The 20,557-nt window shown below is 39.3% G+C and overlaps 1 protein-coding gene across 23 annotated transcripts in view; it reads left to right on the forward strand.

The window, feature by feature from the left end:
* LOC108047999 (protein phosphatase 1 regulatory subunit 12B) overlaps nucleotides 1-20,557 on the forward strand; it is a 30,370-nt gene that overhangs the window by 8,582 nt on the left and 1,231 nt on the right. For 3 of the 23 annotated variants that reach the window (XM_044458128.1, XM_044458127.1, XM_044458129.1), the window contains exons 3-20: nucleotides 1,289-1,401; nucleotides 1,459-2,013; nucleotides 2,156-2,244; nucleotides 2,916-3,029; nucleotides 3,405-3,495; nucleotides 4,218-4,601; nucleotides 5,234-5,335; nucleotides 5,404-5,532; nucleotides 6,065-6,281; nucleotides 7,622-8,443; nucleotides 9,656-9,800; nucleotides 9,864-10,106; nucleotides 10,648-10,745; nucleotides 10,915-10,974; nucleotides 16,690-16,832; nucleotides 16,897-16,987; nucleotides 17,398-17,484; nucleotides 18,484-19,406. In XM_044458128.1, the coding sequence (XP_044314063.1) occupies nucleotides 1,289-1,401; nucleotides 1,459-2,013; nucleotides 2,156-2,244; nucleotides 2,916-3,029; nucleotides 3,405-3,495; nucleotides 4,218-4,601; nucleotides 5,234-5,335; nucleotides 5,404-5,532; nucleotides 6,065-6,281; nucleotides 7,622-8,443; nucleotides 9,656-9,800; nucleotides 9,864-10,106; nucleotides 10,648-10,745; nucleotides 10,915-10,974; nucleotides 16,690-16,832; nucleotides 16,897-16,987; nucleotides 17,398-17,484; nucleotides 18,484-18,600 (3,600 nt within the window). In that variant the 3' untranslated portion in view covers nucleotides 18,601-19,406. Of the gene's footprint in view, nucleotides 1-1,288; nucleotides 1,402-1,458; nucleotides 2,014-2,155; nucleotides 2,245-2,599; nucleotides 2,765-2,915; nucleotides 3,030-3,404; nucleotides 3,496-4,217; nucleotides 4,602-5,233; nucleotides 5,336-5,403; nucleotides 5,533-6,064; nucleotides 6,282-7,621; nucleotides 8,444-9,655; nucleotides 9,801-9,863; nucleotides 10,107-10,647; nucleotides 10,746-10,914; nucleotides 10,975-13,043; nucleotides 13,159-15,159; nucleotides 16,332-16,689; nucleotides 16,833-16,896; nucleotides 16,988-17,397; nucleotides 17,485-18,483; nucleotides 19,407-20,557 lie in introns of those variants that run through there. The other 20 variants (XM_044458130.1, XM_044458131.1, XM_044458132.1 and 17 more) reach the window with 20 other exon arrangements.

A 20,557-nucleotide genomic window follows, 5' to 3' on the forward strand; every position in this document is an offset into this window, starting at 1 on the left:
ATAATATATATATCACCTTTGATAATTATCTGTAATTTAAAAGTTTGATGCTTTTATTGTGTGTTACAGATAAGCAAAATATGTTAATAGAGTGATTTTGACAACTGGCCAAGCTACATAGCCTTTGAATATCTATCTTATCACTGATAAGATTCCATAGGGGAATGTGATTTCGGTAGATTTTTTGTTCTGTGGATTGATAGAGTTAGCGCCTTTTGTTGTGAACCTCTTTTTTTTTTACTTTCTTTTCTTTCGGCTGTGCTGTTGCTTTTGCGCCAAAGAATGCTTATCGGCATTTGCAACTACGAGGCGTTGTTGTCTCGATTCGACTCAGTCCGACATTGTTGTGGGGTTGGGGCCGGGTGGGTTGGGTTGGGTTGGGTTGAGTTCTTCGCTGGCTTACAGATAGCTGCGGCACCAAAGAAGCGCCGTAGTCGCGGGCGATGATATCATCGTTCAGTGCCGTGCATGTGCCATCAAACCAAACGAAGATGTCTAGGCGGGTTCAGCGGAAATCCGCATAAACAACCCAACCATGCTGAAGACTCTCTGCTTTGGCTTGTGTCTTTACTGGCTGTTTACTTTAACGTTTTAGCAAGATAAACACAAAAATTTTAAAACATTTTACTAGCTCTTATAAAAACAAAACGAAAGTACACCGCATCGCAACTCTTCTACGAAAGTTGATTCAACTTTTAATGCACTGCATTTACGATTCCGTTCGGGAAATCGAATGGTTTGTCTGCTCATAAAAATGTAAATAAATACATTTCATTTGGCAAAAAAAGAACCGTTTCAAGGATCGATGATTGTTGTTTTGACCTTTCGAAGTTGAATTACAATAGGGAAGACCCAACAACATATTACAATAAACTTGTCTTGAGCTCATTGACATTTCGTTTAGCCCCACACATTCCAATTTAACTATTTTTACTTCATAATTATCATCTTTGTTTGACAAATTTATAATCTTCAATTTAAACTTTATTGTTCTTTCCATTATGATAAATTGACAAGACTTTAATAGTTTTTGTAATTATTTGTTTCAACTAATAAAGATTGTTTAACTGCATCAGTCGTTTTAAAAAGGAATACTTAATTTCAAAATAAAACTGGAAGGAATTTTTAACAGAACTCTTAATGCTATAAAAGAAGCAAGACTTTTAAAATATTGAAAATTAGGTTAATGGGTTTTTCTAAATAATTATAAATAAAACTGGGATATCAATTGTTTTAACGTGTTTCCTTGTTTATTGACTAATGTATTTCTTTTATTAATATTTTACAGGCGTGTATAGACGACAACCTGGATATGGTGGAGTTTTTGGTGGAGCGAGGTGCCGACATAAACCGACAGGATAACGAGGGGTGGACGCCCCTCCATGCCACTGCCTCCTGCGGGTGAGTAATACACCCCACATCCAAATTATTCCATTCTAATATACTTTTATTTTCTAGGTTTGTGAGCATAGCTCGGTATCTTGTGGAAAATGGCGCTGATGTGGCCGCTGTGAACAGCGATGGCGATCTGGCCTTGGACCTGGCCATCGATGTGCAGCACATGGCCATGATTGACTACATGGAGAAGATGGTGCAGGAGCTGAACATAAATGTGGATGAGGCTCGAAAGGCTGAAGAGCAGGCGATGCTGAACGATGCCAAAAAGTGGCTGAGGAGCGATGCCGCCGAGGTGGACAGACCGCATCCGAAAACAGGAGCCACGGCACTGCACGTAGCCGCCGCAAAGGGTTACACGAAAGTGTTGGGACTGCTTTTAGCCGGACGTGGCAATGTGGATCGTCAGGATAACGATGGCTGGACGCCACTGCACGCGGCATCGCATTGGGGTCAGCGGGAAACGGCCGAGATGCTCGTGGAGTCACTGGCTGACATGGACATACGCAACTACGCCGGTCAGTCCTGCATTGATGTGGCCGATCGCAAAATAGTCAAATTCCTGGAAGAACTGCGGGCCAACAAGCGCAACAAGCGGCGACCATCTAGTCAAATCAGGTGAGGAAAAATTAGAACAAATTTTATAATTAAATCTGCTCTTCAAACTGTTAAACTGTGTGTCATATAATTCGTAGTTTAACCTGCTAGAAGATACATTAAAAGTAAAAATGTGTAAAATACGAAATGTTTATCGTTTTAGCAGAATCTCAGATACGATTGAAAATCATGTGGACAAGACGCCAACCAAACTGGTGCGCGTTGAAGTGAGAACTGATGCCACAAAGGATGGTGCGTATACTGCGATATTAAGTTATCTCCTACCTTACCACGGCTGCATAATATAAACGAAAAGCTTTCTTTGATTTCTCGCACACACACACTCTTGTGTTCGTCCTGTTTGTTATCCTGTTTAGGTTCTCATGCGCGCTAATCTTGTGTTGTTGGAGCATTTAATCGTAAAACATTTGCCACTGCCTCTCGTATTTTAGTCACTCAAGATTACGTTGTCTTGTTTAATTTGCCTTCATGATCATGATCATCCATCAGTAGAACCCCTTTTTTCTCTCTGTATCTGTATCGTGTTTCTTTCTCTCTCTCTCTGTATTTGTGTAATGTCTTTGCTTGTAAATCACGCACACTGCAGCTGCCAGTGGCTCAAGTGAGGCTGCCGAAGCTGAGTCTTCGATTCCAAGCCCCGCCGATGATGATGATGGCGGTGGAGGAGTGGTGGCCAGTGGCCAGAGCGATACAGAAGAGCTGAGCGATTCCACGGAAAGCTCACACTCGACCAGTCTTTCCGAGAGTGAAGGTAGTCGGCATTTGTTTTGCGTCCTGATTGAGGAGTAGTTCCTCGTCGATCCCTGTCTGTGATAAGCCCGTCCATGAGCCACTAATCTTCTCCTACTTGTGTTTGGGTCTTGATTTTTTTATTAAAATTGGTTTATCCATTGCTCTTCCAGCTGAGAACGTCAAGCCCAATCAGCAGATCCATGCAGCCGATCATCCAGTCGAGGAGGAGGCGCCCTGGCGACGCAAGCTGCCACGCACACCCAACGACAGTCCCACTAATAATCGTAAGTCGAATTGAAGTTCATGGAGTGCGTTTTACAAGCTCAAGATAAATATTAGAAAAAATATGTTTCTACTAGATAAGTTAATAGTTAAATCTTTCTACAAAATAAAGAAGACTTTTATTTAATTTGCATAATAGTATAACCCTTTATTTATTAAAAATCAAATAAATAGAGCTCATTTAAGATGATCAATTGCAATCAAATTTAATTAAATGAATATAACTGCAAATATAATGTTAACTTTATTTTAATAACTATCGAGTTAAATATTGGCGATTACAAAAGTCCTAGGTATCTGAAAGCTCTAAAACGCACTGCACCAAATACCCATAATCAAATCTGATAGTAATAATCATTTTGATAATTAACTTGCAGAAGTTCCTGATAGAGAGCTTAGCAGCAATAGCTCGGAAACCGCCAACGACGTCATTTTGCGACGCACGCAAAGCTTTGAGAATGATCAAAAGTGAGTTGAATCCAAATAAAATAAAACATTGCGTGCTGCTCACACACAAAAACACATTCGCATCACTGAATAACCCACATATATAATGATAATACATGTATACATACAAACATTAATGGGCCAAAATGCACCGAAAGGTCTTAATTTATTGGTTGATTTTGCAGTTTGCTTTTCACTTTTGCCGATTGCATTTGCTTATCATTATCACACACACTCACGCTCCAATGTTTAACCAGTCATTCAGCCTTTGTCGGAATACATATATTGATAACCTACATAAAAACAAATTGTATGGGTAATTGTTTAAATTTACCACTGGTGGTATCATGATCTGGGAAAGCTTCCTGAATCTCCATGAATCACAAGCTTTCCAGTAATGAGCTTTTTCCATAACACAATTCGCATTTGGCAAAGTGAAGCGTTGACTGCAGAAAGCAATAAATAGGGGAAAACAAAGTATTGTATTGATTTTAAAGTTTTTGTTTTGCTTTATTTTTTTCCCACCCTTCAAAATAAATAAAAATCAAATTGTATCACCAACGCACCACAACCAACCAAAAACAACAAACTCATCAAAACGCTTATCCCGAAAATCTAACCTGCCCGCTCGCCCACCTGCTCGCTCCGCCCGCCCACCTGTACGCCCGCACGAACGTTCGAAAAAACGCCTGTAAAAACGCTCGAAAAATCACTCGAAAATCGCCCGAAAATCCGAATGACAGATTCTATCAAAAGTACAATGAGCTGCGGGCACGCATAAAGGCCAATTCCTGTCCCATACTGCCGGCGAATGCGAATGCTAATGCCGCTGCTGCCAATAATTCCAATAACAATAATAATCTAAGTAGCAATAACAATCATAATAACAACAATAACAATAATAAAAGCGATCTGCTATTGGGATATGCTGCTGGCACAACAAAAACAATGACAACAAGCACCTCCACAACAACAACAACAACAACCAGTACATTCAACCACTCGAACACCAACAACACAAGCACACCACAACAACAACTACAACAACCAGCAGCAGCATCGGCAACAAATCAATTATATAGCGTACAAAGATCGGCCTCACTCAAAGATAACTCAATGTATTACAGGTTTGTTTTGCATACAACACGTCCCATAAAAAACTAGATCAGATTTGTTAGTTATATTAAGTAAAAGTTGCTAACGTTTAGAAAAGGAGAGTTTAGCTTGTATTTTCACTAAATTTTACTATTAATTTATAGATTAAATCATTATTTTATAATAATAGAGTTAAAAACATACCTAAAACTTACACAAATCAATTAACGTTTAAGATAGTCAAAAACTGATAAATCCAAAATATCAAAAACTACGAGTTTAAACACCAAAAATATCAACAAAATTGTGTAATGTAATTTAAAAAGTATTTTGACAATTATATTTTAAGGAACCAGGTTTATATTTATTATATTATTATTGATCAATTTATAAGAGCTAGTAAATACCGTAAATCTGATCTAGTTCAAGGATCCACGCCTACTCATAGCTGTTAACACGAACCTAATTTGTTGTAACTATTAACCTAACTGTGCTTTTGCTTAGCTTCTTCTCGTCTACACCTTCAGAACCCAAACTCATTGCACCAAACTATTTAACATATTTTCCTAGGCCACGCACCAATGTCGTCTACTTTCTATTGGCTGTTTTCCCCTTTGAGTTATGAACCCTTTTTGTAAAACCTTTTTATTTTAATTGCCCCCAGGAAACCGACCGTTACGATTGCCACGCCCACCAGTACTGCAGCCACGGCAAACACGGCGCTCAGTTCACCATCGACAACTGTACAGACCCCACCAATTCGCAGGTGAGTTTATTTTGTGGTATATCTTTTATAGAATTTTCTTTTTAAAAACTCCGTTGTCGATCGATTAGCCAAGTTACAGCGAAAATAGCAGAAAAGAGCAATAACGGCAGCTCCTCCACGGCCAGTGTCAGCGATGCGGAGAGCTCCAAGCCACCGCCCAAACAATCCACCAGCAATATGATCAAAAACTTCTTCAAGTAATGAGAGATAATAAAGTGTTGTTCTCGTTGACGTTGAGCTAACCCCGCTAGCCAGCTGCTAACCCGATTTCTGATCCCTTAAAGCCTTGTTTTGTATAGCATGATGTACGCAAAATTAACATAAGAAAGTATTGAAGGAGAAACCAGTCTTTATTTAAAATTAATTTCTTGTTAAAATGTTCATATCAAATTACGATTCAATTGTAATGTTTTTGAAGGTTCAAGAAGATTTATATGTGATTTAAGGTTAACCCCGTATAAAAAATAACATCTTGAAAGTTTTTTTTTTTTAAGAAAAACATTCAATCTTTAATAACTAACGTATTACTTTCTTCCTAAAATTATAAAACACATATGACTAGACTGTCGATAAACTAAGGAGAGTCATGCTTGAGTTATTTTAGTGACTACAGCTCGATTTGTTGCTACTTACTTTCGAAGGAAATACGTTCCTCCAGCATTTTATTTTTGTATCTTTTTGTGTGTTTAATCCTTTTCTTAAACTGTATATTTCTATCCCAACTTGTAGATCCTTTGTGCCTCCGGTACGCGATGAGGAGAGTGAAACGCAGCGAAAGGCACATGCCAAGCGCGTGAGGGAGACTCGCCGGTCAACCCAGGGCGTTACCCTGGACGAGATCAAGAGTGCCGAGGAGTTGGTCAAGAAGAAGAACATGGGAATGGCCAACAACAACAATAATAACAATATCAGCACCACCACTACGAACACCATCAGCAACAGCGGCGTAAGTAGTCCAGTGTCCAAATGGATACTCTAACCGAATCATCCACGAAGTCACAACAAAAATCAAACCAAAACATCCACACTTGAGAAAGCTCTCTTCATAGAATCATTAGTAGATCATACCCGTAATCTTAGATGGGATTACAGGATCCATACACGATGTCCACATGCAGTTCACACCCACTCAAACGTTGAGCAATACACACCAAATCAAAACCGAAAAAATAAATGCTTATGGTTATGGTGTCCCCATTTCTTGGATATCCTTTTCTGTTTATGTGTTTCATTATGTTCTCTCACACAAGCATTTTCATAGAAAGAAGAATTAACGAATCATTTTATTAATTGTTTGTGTGAGTGAGTTTTTAACTGTAATAGTGATTGTAGTTTAGAAAATAACATGTAGTATGCAGAATGCAACAGGTCCAAAATGTGCCCTAAAAAGTATGCTATGCATTTTAACTCATTGTTTACACCTTGAAATTTAAGGGTGGCAATCAATAATCTAAAGAAAAATTAAATTTTGTATGCTATTATGCCATTCAACTATTAATTATTGTAATTATTATTGTTAAATATAAATAAATCAAGTGCTTCAACGGGCTTTCAACGCCTTTAGTCACCTTGATTGATATAAAGAGACCTTGATCTCAGCACATCAAATTTGAATCTGCTGCATTCTGTTGTCTCATCCCATAAAAAGCAGCCCTAAGCTGTCATCATTTCAATCAGAGTCCAATCGATCAATCAGTGCTCATTTAGCGTACGTTGCCATCCGTTTGATTATTCGTTCGTGATCGATCGCAATATCACACTTAACCAATTAAGTTGAGTTCAGTTTGTGCGTTTTGCGCCTTCGCCCAGCTCCGCTCCGCCCTGCCACGCCCACGCCCCTTTGACCCGCCCCGCCCCCGCCTCATCAATGTTGAGTACTCGTTATAGCGTAGCTTTATATTTATGATTTCCAATCATCGGCGTATCAGTTCCAAGCAGCTGCATATCAGTGAACCATAGCGTAATTACCATTCCGACTCGTATCTATGTTACAGTTTTTAAGTTATCTCTTTGTTCAGTTTTCGTACTACTCACTAGGCTCTATATATTTATATAGCAATAAACTGTATGTCTATGGAATATGTTGATGATTATCATTTTGCATGTCCCATTTGCATGCGCAATCAAATCGGGTCACCCTAAGTATCGTTATAGTATGCAATCGATATTTATATATATATATATGTATATAGCGAGAGCCCTTTTTGATTTTTGTTTGAAACACACTCGCGTCCATCGCGTCAGGACAACTGGTTTTTATTTGTTCCGAACTAATATTATTAACAGAACGATACAAGCTCAGCATCATCGGCCACAGCCCCAACATCATTGATCCTCGGCAGCAATGAACAGCGGGACGAGTCGCAACCGCCGCCACCGCCCACCACACCACCGCCAGCCATAATACCCACCACAACGACGGCCACCGATGAGACGGAGATCGAGGAGGTGGTGACCACCGCCAATCCTCCACTTGGTCAAAGTCTGAACGACACCACTGCTAGTTTTACACTATCCACTCCGGTGCGAAGATCCATTTCGGGCGAGGGCGATGCCAACAGTGATCCGGAGGGGGATCATGATCAGTCGGTGGTCAGTGCCAGCTATACGATAATGCCCCGGCGGGATAAACTTCCCGACAGCCCAGAGAAGGTGGAGAGCATTAAAACTCCACAAAAGACTGACCCAGTTGCCAAAAGTTCCAGCGAAGAGAAGGTCGAAGAGCCACCGCATGTTAGACCCACGGATCTTCCACTGATCCCAGCTCCTGCTGCCAGCACAGAAGCTATCAAATCATCCTCGGCGGCCACCACACCCGCTGCCCTCGAGAGTCCAGTGCGCTTGCGGGACAAGCGGGGTCTGTGCAGCAGTCAGGAGTCGGAAACCAAGTCCGATACCGCCTCGCCCGTGTCCTCGCATCCGGATTTCAATGCCCGCGACTCGCTGCTAAGTCTATACGCCCGACGCACAACGGACAGCAGCGCGGGAGGAGGAGGAGGAGGAGGGGGTGGTAGTGCAGGTGGTGCGAGTGGTGCTGCTTCTACTTCTTCAACTTCGGCAGCAGAACGGCGTCCATCTTGGCGCCTGAAATTCGATGCCGGCTCCAAGGTATGCCCACACTACCCAACTCAGCCCTCTAAGCGAATCCGATAGCCTAATCCACAATATATGACAAGACCATTTTTCTATTTGGTTGCCCAATCCGTGTGCGCCATAAACATTTTTGTTAATCTTTAAGTGTAGCATGGACTTATTTTGATTAGTGTGTGTATAATTAATGGAGAACTACGGCTTAGCAAAGTCGAAATTGTCCTTGCTTTGGTCGATATCATAAATAACCACATCGTTTTTATATTGCTTTTTGAACTTTAGTTTAGTCTTTCTTTGAAAACAAAATATTTTAGTGTTGCTGCCAGATTAACGCATACCCTATATTTTTTTAACCAAAAATTAAAATATATGAAAAAATAATCATCTATGAAGAGCCATAAAAGAAATCATATCGCTTTGCAAGGGTAATACAAATATGTATTTTATTATAGTGTTTACGGCCTGAAATATTTATTTTAAGATTTTAGTTGTAGTTAGGCATTTGAAATATTTCATGTTTTAATTTGCTCGTAGAAATTATGCTTGATATGTATCATAAGAAACTAAGAAACTGCATCATTAAATAAATCATTATCTTATCTTTAATTTATGTATTATTTTACGAAGTCATTTATTCTTTATTTCCATATATTTCATGTGTATATAGTCAAACATAATTTTTCTTTCTTTCTGCTGATGAACATTGATGTATAAATAATATTTACATAAAGAATGCGAAAGATGTCTTACTAATCTGGCTGATTTTGCTTGCATTTATAATTGTTTGTTTAAGCAGTTGCCTTTTACTACTTAATGTTCAGAACTTCTATTTAACAAGAACTGAATTCAAATAAATGTTTAACCAACTATTTGCATGTTATTCTATAAACATCAACATTTTCTTTCAATTAAATACTATACTCAAATGGTTCAAGGAAATACAGAAATTGCTTAGCTTAGGTAATGGGTTGCGGGCTCTAACTGATGGATCCTAAATGCAAATGGTGTCTGATTCTTGTTAATTACTACTAAATGTTTAGTATAAACTAACTCCCGCTGCATTCGAATGATACAAGACACGGCATAGCTTCTTGTAAGAACAAATACATTGCACACAAACCAAATCAAAACGACAATTATAGAGAAACATTTCAAAACATAAATTTATATTTAACAAAGTGTTTTGGAAATTGAATTGAACACACAGTAATATAATTTATTTTCATGCAGTTCAAGCTGGAGGACATAACCAGCGGTGGCACATATCCGCCAAACAACAGCACCATTATACCCAGTGCTCCGGCAGTGATGGCCGCAGTTAATCTGTCCACCACAACTGGTGTCCAGCGGCGCATCAGCAGCGGTCCCAATGCACGTAAGTTATCTATGATATTCTGCTTACCTTTGGTTCATATTTTAATGTTTATTTCCGTTTCAGTAAATGCTTCCAATCAGTCGCTCAACTCTGTGGGTCGTCCTGTTTCCGCGCCCAGTGAGGGCACAAACAACAGCGCCTATGTAACGCCATCAGCGCGCAAATACGAAACGAATGCAACATCTGCGGGGGCGAATGCAGTAGCGGCCACGACTATTAACTCAACCTCAAATTCAGTGTCTGCAACCAGTGCCAATCATGCCGCGGCTACGGCAACTAATGCCACGTCAAACCATGACGATAAGGGTAAGGACAAGTCGGGGAAATGCAGAGTTTAGGCACTTTACAAGGACTTAAGGCCGTTAGAAATATCTTAATTTATTTTAAAAACACTCATTTGAATTTATTTGGCCTCCGCGATAAAAATATTGTTTACAAATTTAAATTAGTTATCCCTGTACAGGCTTGAATAATGTTTAGTAAAAATGCATTTAAGATTTGCAGTTTGTGGATTAATTTTAAATTGGTTTGGAAATTAGGCTTGATAAGTTCTTTCAAATTTCTCAAAATTATGTATTTGTCCAAATATAATTAAATGTCCTTGGCTATGCTTATTATTTTATATTATTTTAATGATTTCTTATCATGTTCTTATTTAATTGATTTCTTACACTGTTGTGTAAAAACAAGTCTGTGTTAAAGATTAAATGAAACTTGATATTTGAGTAGTTCTTCAAGGTAACAGTAAGGAAATGGTCTAAAAGTCCAAAGCAGACGTTCCAATGCAGGAGTAATTCAAAGTTTTCCCTTTAATTTATTTGTATATTTTGAACTTTGTATCCGACAGATAACGACAAGGAGAACGATAATCGCACACAGACCGTCATACAGAGGCGACGCAAGCCGAAGCGCAGATCAACAGGCGTGGTGCACATCGATATGGATGTAAGTATAGCTCGGGGATACATCATTTGTGTGCCTAATTGCCAGGCAGTTTGTCAGAATAAATGGTCCATGGCCCGAGAGCCGTATGCCAACTATTCTTAGCCAAATTGCTAATTAGTCGGGAGATTAGGAAAATGCTAAATTGAAAATTTCTTTTGTTCTGCTGCAGGAACTGGATCCCGAGCGACAAAGCGAGTCCAACAACGACAACGAGGAGAAGGAAAAGGAGGTGAGTTTACTGATAATTAGTGCTTAGCATATGTTAGCTACCAACAACAACAACAGCAGCAACAACAATACCATTAAATATTTCACACCTTGGCAAGTAATTAGAATTCTTGTGTCAGCTGCTTATTTCCGTGCTGCACCTGACTACATTTTCTTTCTTCTTTTTTTCTTGCCTTTGCCTTCGTCACACCTTGTCACAGTTTTAGACCGCTCCGCGTCCTTCAAAGTAGGTAAGAGATGCCCCCCACCCATTTATCTGGCCTACAATTTTCCCCATCGTATGTCTGGTCCAATTAGCGGTCGACCCAAAAACGAAATTATGATTTGCCACTTTGAAAGTGCGCACGTGGCATTGTGGGTTCGGAATTTTCGTGTGGGAATTTAAGTGTAAGTGCAAGGCAACTGCAAATCCTTTCATGGCCGAGGTCAGAACTATTAGTGCGCATCCAATTTGCGTCCAAAGAAATCGCGAGTCTGCCCCGAACCTGTTAACAATTTATCTGAGCAAGTGTCAGCGCCGGTGTCGCCTATTATTAAAAACTGACAACATTTCTGAGTGCATCTTGTCATTTACGTGCAAATTGCTTGTTTCTACAAAAAGTTATTAATTGTTTTGCTCATTGGACAATTAAAGCTATACCATAAATCTAATGTTCGGTTTAGCATTGATTAATACCAAAGATTTGAATGGCCTGAATTTTAACAAGAAATTGGGAATAGACAACAATTAATTAATAGATATAATGCTGGATTTTTAAAGGCTGGTTTAAATAATTAATTTTAAAATTTGTTAATACATGAATACAGATATTAAGCAATAACCACTTTGTTTAAAATATTCAACAAAGCAATTTATACGTCCTCATTGTTATTTATTGCTCATCATAGACAATCGTTAAAAGTGAATTTAATTGGTCATTTCCTTGTCTGAAATTGTGCTGAAATATACATTTCCATGAAGTGAATGATGTAATAGGATGTCTAAATATGTTTTATACCTTAGAAAATATGAGAAAATTCCATTTTAAAAACTATATTTTCCAAGAATTTCAAACTTTAACTGCTTGTATTTATACTTTCCGTGAACTATTAAATAATATGCACTTTTCGACATGTGGTTCCTCCGGCGATCAATCCAAAACGATGGCAGACCATCAGACGATCTATGATTGACGATGTCAAGTGTGCATTTTATATTTATTTATTTTTTTTTGCAAATGCATCTGAGAAAATCACTTTCACAATCGTCTTTGTAGACAGTTTGCATTCTGTAACAAATTGGGTAATTACAGAGGCACGACCCAAACCAAAGGCAATATATAAAGAACCGAATAATAATAAGAAAAGCTGGCACACGTACGTTGAACTTTGCAGAAAAGCGAAAATATGTGTGGCTAAATTTATAACAGTTTGCAGGCATTTGCTTCCTCATTCTCCCTGCGGCAAACGGATCGTCATTCGGTATTTATAGCCGGAAAATGCATTCAACGAAAGTGTAAACTCTGTGGGGAGGGGAATGTTTTTGGCCCAGTTATGGAGGGGGAGCAAAGACAGCAAGGCAGCAACTCCCCAAATTGGATTCTCCTGTCGCGCACTTTACGCTAAATTTAAACCAAAACAGAAATAGGTTTTTCTATGCTCGCGCTTTTTCTTGTTTCGGTGCAGTCATGTGTCAATGACTGTGCTTCGCCTTTTGGCCCAGTTTGTAGTGCTCTCTTTTCTTGCGTTCCCCTGATTTTCTGACCCCAGCATAGTTAACAATCTTGCGTCTCGGACATTGGGCCAAATACGTGTGCGATTTACTAAATTTAGACGCGGGGCCCACCAGGTGAAAAACTCGAACAGCGAATATTTTGTGCGCAATTTCAAGTGAAAATTTGGCTCCTTTCCCTGCTCTTATTATTTCTTGTTTCTTGTTTAATTGAGTTCAAAATATATTCCCATGATTTGTTTTATTTTTTCCCGGCTTTTCCTCTCTTCACTTTGCTCTTAGTTCTATGTGGCCAGCTCTTTCGCTGCTCTTTTCAGTTTATTTCCGATCATTCGCTTTCAAATAAAACATTTCAAATCGCCTGCGAGCGACACAGTTGAGTTTTGTGCGCCCAGCACAGCGGATCATCTCAGTTCGATTCAGTTCAGATCATCCAAACCAAGCTAATCCAATCAAACAAGTCTAAATCTTAATGTAAATCCCAATTAAACTCAAGAATTCAATACGTCAAGTGCAACGAGAGACCAAAAACCACAACAAGACCTGTCGAACGTCGTGTCAAAGAATTGTTGGGGGAAAAATAAATTGCAATACGCTTAGCTCAGTTTACCCCTGGGATCATTGTGGCCGGAGGGGATTTTCCAAACCGAAGTTGATGATTTGACTGCCAGCCACAACAAGTTCGCCAGTTTTTTCACTTGATCAAATCGCTCCGCGTTGCCTTTTTTGGTTAACTGCGCATAATTTTTTGGACATTTCAAGTTGATTCTCTCTAAGGTGGCTTCTTCAAATATGGTCAACTATTTTGATAAGTTTTTAATTTGATTTCGTGAACGTGCTTAATTTAATTGATTTGTTTTTTGTTTCGTGACTTAAAATGTCAAAGTTTAACAGAGTTGAAAAATATAGATTACCAATTGTTTCATACGAGTTTTTAAGAGTGTTGTAATAAATTTAATTTCAGTTTTTATAAAACTATTAAATGAGTACTTAAATACCATTATAACTTGTTACCAATGATTAATTTGATTATAAAGACATTTTTTAGTTCATTAAAAAGTGGTTACCACATAATTTATCCTTCCTCCAATTTATTTCCATTTGTTAATCCATTTTATGAGGCCCCTGCGACCCGGCTAGTTCATTTATCTTCGGCATGACACAACAGAAAATCGTATTTTTAAAACATTTCGTTTTCATGCTTTTTTATGCGATATTAGCCAAGCTAAATGTTTGAATTGCCACAATACAGAAGTCATAAATGAGGAAAAACGTTTAAAACGCCGCTTCATTCATGTGCGATTGTCCTATAGATAGGGTCTTATATATAGAAAGATACATAGAATAGATCTACTAGGAAACAGAAGCGGTTCGTCATAAATTATATGCATTGGAAAATTGCTTGAAAAGAAAAACGTTTTCTGGTCTGACGGTCGGTTTCATGTTTGTTGTTTTGTATCGCGTGGGTGGAGGATGAGAGGCATCAACTTAGAGAAACAAATAAATACACAGGCCGGCTGCGGGATAGTCGGCCCCATTTATCACGTTTTGTATGTGTTTTCAATCCCATCATGAGCATCCCGGCGAGATCCACTGCCAGCTAGTGGAGGTACGCGTCGAAATCCGACAAGAAAATTGTCAAAATTTATGCCTTGACGTCATTTTCGGTTTTCCCGGTGCACGGCCAAAACCAATTCCCGAACCACATGTCAATATTGCGTTCTCCATATCGAAATATCCCTCGTGTATATACCCGTGATATATACACATGTAAACACACACAAAAGTTGTTTGTTTTCCTTTATTTTTGTTTATGCCGAATTCATGAACATTTTGTGTATTCGCTTTGATTATAATTGTAATTGCCTTTTGTGTGCGCGTCCAAAAATGGAACACAAATCGATCAGAATCGAAGTTTGCGGATCATCCCCAGGGGTCTTGTTCGATTGATACATGTCTTTAAATAGCATGTTGCAACCGAAATCAAAGAGAATTTCGAATGGCAGCTGTCAGTGTTCCTAAAAGGTTTTTCTTTTTAAGTGTAGTAAATAAAACATTCAGAATAGATAAGTTTGATAACTATAATTTAAGTTTCAACTAAGAGCTTATTTAAACAACTTAAGTTACTCTTGAATTTGGATCAGATAAAATTACCTTTTAAAATTATCTTCTTTTAAAATTTCGACGTTAATAAAATTCATTGCCATAAACACTTTTATATTGAGTATTTTAATGGTTAATAGATCGATTGTTTGTTTATATTAAACTATCATATGAAGGGATTTTTTTTTTTTTTTTTTTTTTTTTTTGCAAACCTGTGGCCAGTTGGAAAATCCCCTCTGCTAGGAAAGGGCATTGAAGTCATGTGCCTTTTGGTTGGACTATTTAAGCGTAATTGCACATTGGCATTGATGATTGAATTATGAAGTGCCAGGCGAGATGCTAGACAATCTAATGGGGGCCATTTCCTTATAGCGTCCATCAGCGAGATGTCCTTTCGCTCTAGATCACGCACCCAAGCGCCGCTGCCTAGTCGCCGGCGATCGCTGTCCTCCAGTTCCCGGATGGCACCCTCGGGCGGGTCATCCGGGGGGTATAACTACAATGGGAGTAGCTACAACAGTTCCAGCAGCACTGGTCGTCCCTTGAGCACGGGCTACTTCCCCAGCAGCAGCGGCACCTCCAGTTACCAGAGTCCCTATGCCAGTGTCTATAATTCGCGGGAGAGTTTGTACGGCGGCGGAGGAGCAACTGGTGTTGGTCGGAGTTCCTATGGTAATGCGGGCAGTCGCTACGATTACGGGGCGTCCAAGTATCACCACCATCATCATCATCATCAGCAGTTCACCAGCACCAACAACCACTATTCGAATCAGCAGCATTCCCATCAGCCAACCGCAAGCAGTGGGCCATCATCGACATCGACGGCTGTAACCTCATCCGCCTCCACATGCCACGCCCCATCCATAGCTTCTGCGGCCAATGCCACGCCAGCAACTAAAACGCAAACGCACCAGGGCAATCGCTACTATCTGCAGCTGCAGCCCACCACCGCATCATCCGCTTCGTCAGCTTCGATGGCCGGTGGAGGTCACCATTACAGCCACCTGGTGGTGGGCAAGCATATAAGCCACAATTATGGCCAGTCTAAAGCGTCTGCTCTCTCCTCCTCTCTGTCCACCGTCTCGTCCTCGACGTCCTCGTCCTCCGCCTCCAATGGAACAGGCAGCAATGGTGGCTACGATAGTTCAAGGTACAACCCCAGCTCCTATTCCTCGGCGGGATCTTCGTACTCCACCAGCGATCGCTATGTCAGTCCCTATTCGAGCAGCTATGATAAGGGGGTGACCACCGCCTCGCTCAGCTTCAAGTCGCCGGGCTTGAGTTCGTCCAATTCGTTCAAGAGTTCCCGTTTGCTGAAGACCAAATCCCTGTCGGCATCCAATAGTAGCCTGAATGCAGCCTATGGCGGTGGGTCTTCGACCAGCAATGGAGTCACCAGTGCCGGAGCCACTGTGGCGGCCATTGCAGCCACGAGGAGTAACTCTCTGCGGGAACAGGAGCGCAAATCTCGTAATCGCACGCGATCAAAGAGTGCCGCTCAGCGATCCATTAGTGCCTCCTCGGAGAAGAGTGAGGGATATGAAGTAAGCCGGTGTTTTGGTTAAGTGAATATATGTTTGGAGATTATCTTGCTGTTGTTGTTGGTAGAAAAATAAGCACATATAACTTTTTATTTATATTTTAAAGGTATTTTTATTAATTTATCACTAGAATATCTCAGAACTTTTTTCAACTCAACGAAAGTTAAGATTGCATAGCAGTTGCAATACAATCTTGCATATTAATAGCTTTCTATATAAATGATACCGATCTAACATGGATTGCAAGATCAAATCATAGAGATAATAAGAACTGGAACTAAGTGTTTATTACTGATAGATCTTAAGTCTTGCTATAGTTATTTATTACTAAAATCGTTTTATTTATTTGTTTACCTTATAGAGTGGCAGTGAGCGAACATCTCGCTCCCGGTTGGGCAGTACCACGAGTACGGCCACCACAAGTGAGTCGAAGAGCTCCAGCAGTAACGACAAGGCGGAGAATGGCGATGGCATTGACTACAAGGCGCTCTGGGAAGCGGCCAAGTGAGTAGAGCCTTTTCAAAGGATTCAAAACTATAAACCCATAATAATCTTTAATCCCACTTAGATTGGAGAATGATAAGCTGAAGCAGATGCTCAAGCAAAAGGACGATGAAGCCGTGCAGACACGTGCAACGCTCGAGAGATTCGCCAATGCCGTAAGTACAGAAACACGCCCCTAACAAGCCACGCCCACATCAGCCCACTATAATCCAAAAAGCAGTAAAACAAATATAAACAGAAATCAAACTGCCAGCAGTAACCAACAACAAAACAACACGCAACACCATAAACTTAGTTAAAGGATGCCACAAAAATGTATCTCTTTATCACATTTAAACCACCCACCTCGCTGCCTCTTTTTCCCCCTCATGTGAAGCTTACTGCTCGCGCTCTCTTTCGCTCTTTACACCCCGCTCTCGTATATATTTATATATCTTTTCGATCTGTTTGAACAACAAAAATACCCCAAAAACAACACAACAAAACTGAACAAGAAAAAACCAAGACCCGATTGAAAAAACAGAAAAAAAAAAAAAAAACATCTTGTTTCATTTCACATTCGCAGACAACGAAAAATTCACTATCTGAACTTGAGAAACGCGAAAGAAGAGCTATGGAACGCAAGCTTTCCGAGTTGGAAGAAGAGCTCAAGGTAATTACAAAAGTGTCCCTTTGCTAACCATAAGCGTTAAACGTTGCCGCCGCTGTTTTGCTGTTTTTGTGTTCTGAGAACAGGACTCGAAATTGATTGCTATTTTGGTTTTATCCTCTTATGATTTCTCTAAAAGTTTTGATACCAACACCTCGAAAACAACCTATGCTGCATGTCTGAAATTTTTGATTTATTAACCCGTTTTGATTAATTCGACTTGAACTGTTCTGTTCTTATAACTCAAATTCATAAAACCCCCTTTGCACTGAGTTGGAGCGAACGTCTTCCTCACCCTTATATTTTAAACGAACTTTTATTATTGCCTTTACCCTTTTGGCCAGATGCGCTTTATACACCATATAGAACACCTAGCTGACTAGCTGTCTGTGTGTGAATGCCATGGCACTTGATTTAATTTGAAATTGATTTGCCAAGACCTGTGTATAGTATATATATAATTTTTTGTGCCAAACCGCTGTACATTGAAGCGATCGCTTTGATTTCCGTTGCCTATTTATTTTCGCCCCACCTCCGCCTTGTGATCAGATCATGTATATTTGTTTTATATCGTTTTCTCATATCACACAACAGCAACAACCAGACATCAGACATGTTCTCATCTTCTGACCATTATGTTTCTCTGTCATCATCTCAAAATCATCACTCGCTCTGTCATTTCGCCACCTTTTATGATTTTTGGTCACTGTTCCCATGCGTTTATACGTTATACGTTTACCGTTATACGTCTACCAATCGCACTCACCTAATTGTTAAAAATTAAAAACAAAAGCGCTCTCATTCAATACGCTCACTCAAATTTGATTTCTTTTCTCTCTCTCTTCCCACGCGCCTCATCGATCGAACAAACAATCGAACTGTCGATAAAATCAATACACGGCAATCGCAATCGCTCAAATAAAAACATGCGTTTTTCTCCACTTATTTTTCTTGCGTCGCCGCTGTTTTCCTTATTTTTTTTATATATATGTGTGATTTTAGCTATTGCAGAAGCTAAAGACTGAGAACGATCGTCTGCGAGCCGAGAATCGGGCCCTCACGCGGGTCGTCTCCAAGCTGACCACCTCGGCTCAGAGTCAGCTGGCCAAGACCAAATAGGCGCAGATCAAAAGCATTTAGATTGCCCAGCACACCAGCCCATATACACCCAAAAGAAAATTCTCACGCCCCCCTTGCTCACGAGCACAATGTCGCGAATATCGTTATACCGTTTCTATTTAAGCTGGAAAAACATCGATGGTCCTTCAGGTAATCTTCGATAATCAATAATCATCGATGTTTTTCCTGCTCATGTTTTTTTTTAAACAATATTTAACACACCTCGATGTCGTTACCAATATTATATGGATATATATAGCATAACCGAAAACACAATAACTAAATGTATCGTAGCTAAATTAAGTTCACATTGAGCTCATTGGCTTAGGACTGGTCACTTGGTAATATAAACCCTAAACATTACTATATACTCCATGGGAGTTACTATCAACTATGAAACCCTTTTATAGAACAGCAAACTTCAAAAGTAGTTAATTTTTAAATAGTTAAATATTAATCTCACGGCTTGATCGTTTTTGGTAACCTAAATATGAGTTAGGAGAAAATGTTTGCGAATTTATAATGTAATTAATATATCGAACTATATCATATGGACACTGCAGACCACTGTACGGTTAATAAGTACTTATAAATCAAAAGTTAGCCCACACTCGAATCAAAGTAAAGCTCATCGAAACCAACGAGATCAATCATCAAGTCCCCACCACCAAAACAATATAAAAAAAGAACTAACAGCATCAGCGAATTGCGGCCCAAGGATATGGAGGCTATATATAGGGTCTCCTCCAGAAGTCGAACATCGGGGAGTACGAAGTGGTCCAGTTGGTGATGCTGGAAGCTTAACGGTAAATGCCCCACCACTGACACTGAATTGAGCCATTCTAAGAACCTGCGCCCCAAATATTATGAGCTGGCTGTTGTTTTGTTGTTATACACATACCACATAAAAAGAATATAATAAAATATATTTTAGCTATAACTGTAACATGGAGTGTTTCAAAATGATGTTTCAATTTCTTTAAAAGTTTGTAATAAGCTAAATAAAAAAGAGAAACAAATATTTCCTTAGATCTTATTTTCTTTTTAATCTTCTATGGCTCCTTAAAGAGGGCTATAATTATTTCACATACTTTGATAAGTTAGAATATAATGTAAATGCTTAAATAAAATTGTTAAAATCTATTTTATATTTATTTAAGAACTGTTTGCCAAATTGTGCTTTTTTAAACATTTTTAAACCCTATCTATATTAATTGACCGTGGACAACTTTTTGAAACACTCTGAATGTACATATAAACAATACTTACTTAATACCCTACTATTTAAATAATGTCTATTAAACTGTACTATGGATTTATACCTCTTGTTGTTAATATTGTTACCAGTTTTATCTGCAACTTTCTTTATCCTTTTGTGTGTTCTTGACCACAACACCATCGACCGATCTTGAGTTATATATATATATGAAATAAACAAAAACTTTTGCTCATTGTCGTTCTATTCAACTTATTGCTGTTTATTGTTTGAATACGCCACATTGGGTGGGTGTATGTCTACGGAACACTTCTATCAGGCATCCAACTTCATGAGATCCATCATTATATTCGACATTATATGACAGATCGTCTATAGCTCGCTTATCACAGCACACGACACGCGTCATAAAGAACATACGAATCAGATTCCGCAGAGACAATTATCTAAGCGCCTATGTTTCGAGTGTAGTTTTGTGGTTAAGTTGCATGTTAACTGGTTTTATCCTCAAGATTAGGGCGTCCGTCCAGATGAGTTCCATTTTTAGGTAATTACTAATTGTTTGTTGTTGTTTCTGTTGTTGTTGCTGCTGTGGCTGCGGCTACCGCATCCCCAATAGATTAACGAAGCATGCCCCATGCACACCTAACCCCAAGAACTGTGCTTCCCCTGCCATAATCGTATATTGATTTCGATTTCTGCATAATTTATAAACTAATTTTATTTCATTTCATCCGTTTA

This window comes from Drosophila rhopaloa, unplaced genomic scaffold (genome assembly GCF_018152115.1).
Source record: "Drosophila rhopaloa isolate 14029-0021.01 unplaced genomic scaffold, ASM1815211v1 contig_163, whole genome shotgun sequence".
NCBI lineage: Eukaryota > Metazoa > Arthropoda > Insecta > Diptera > Drosophilidae > Drosophila > Drosophila rhopaloa.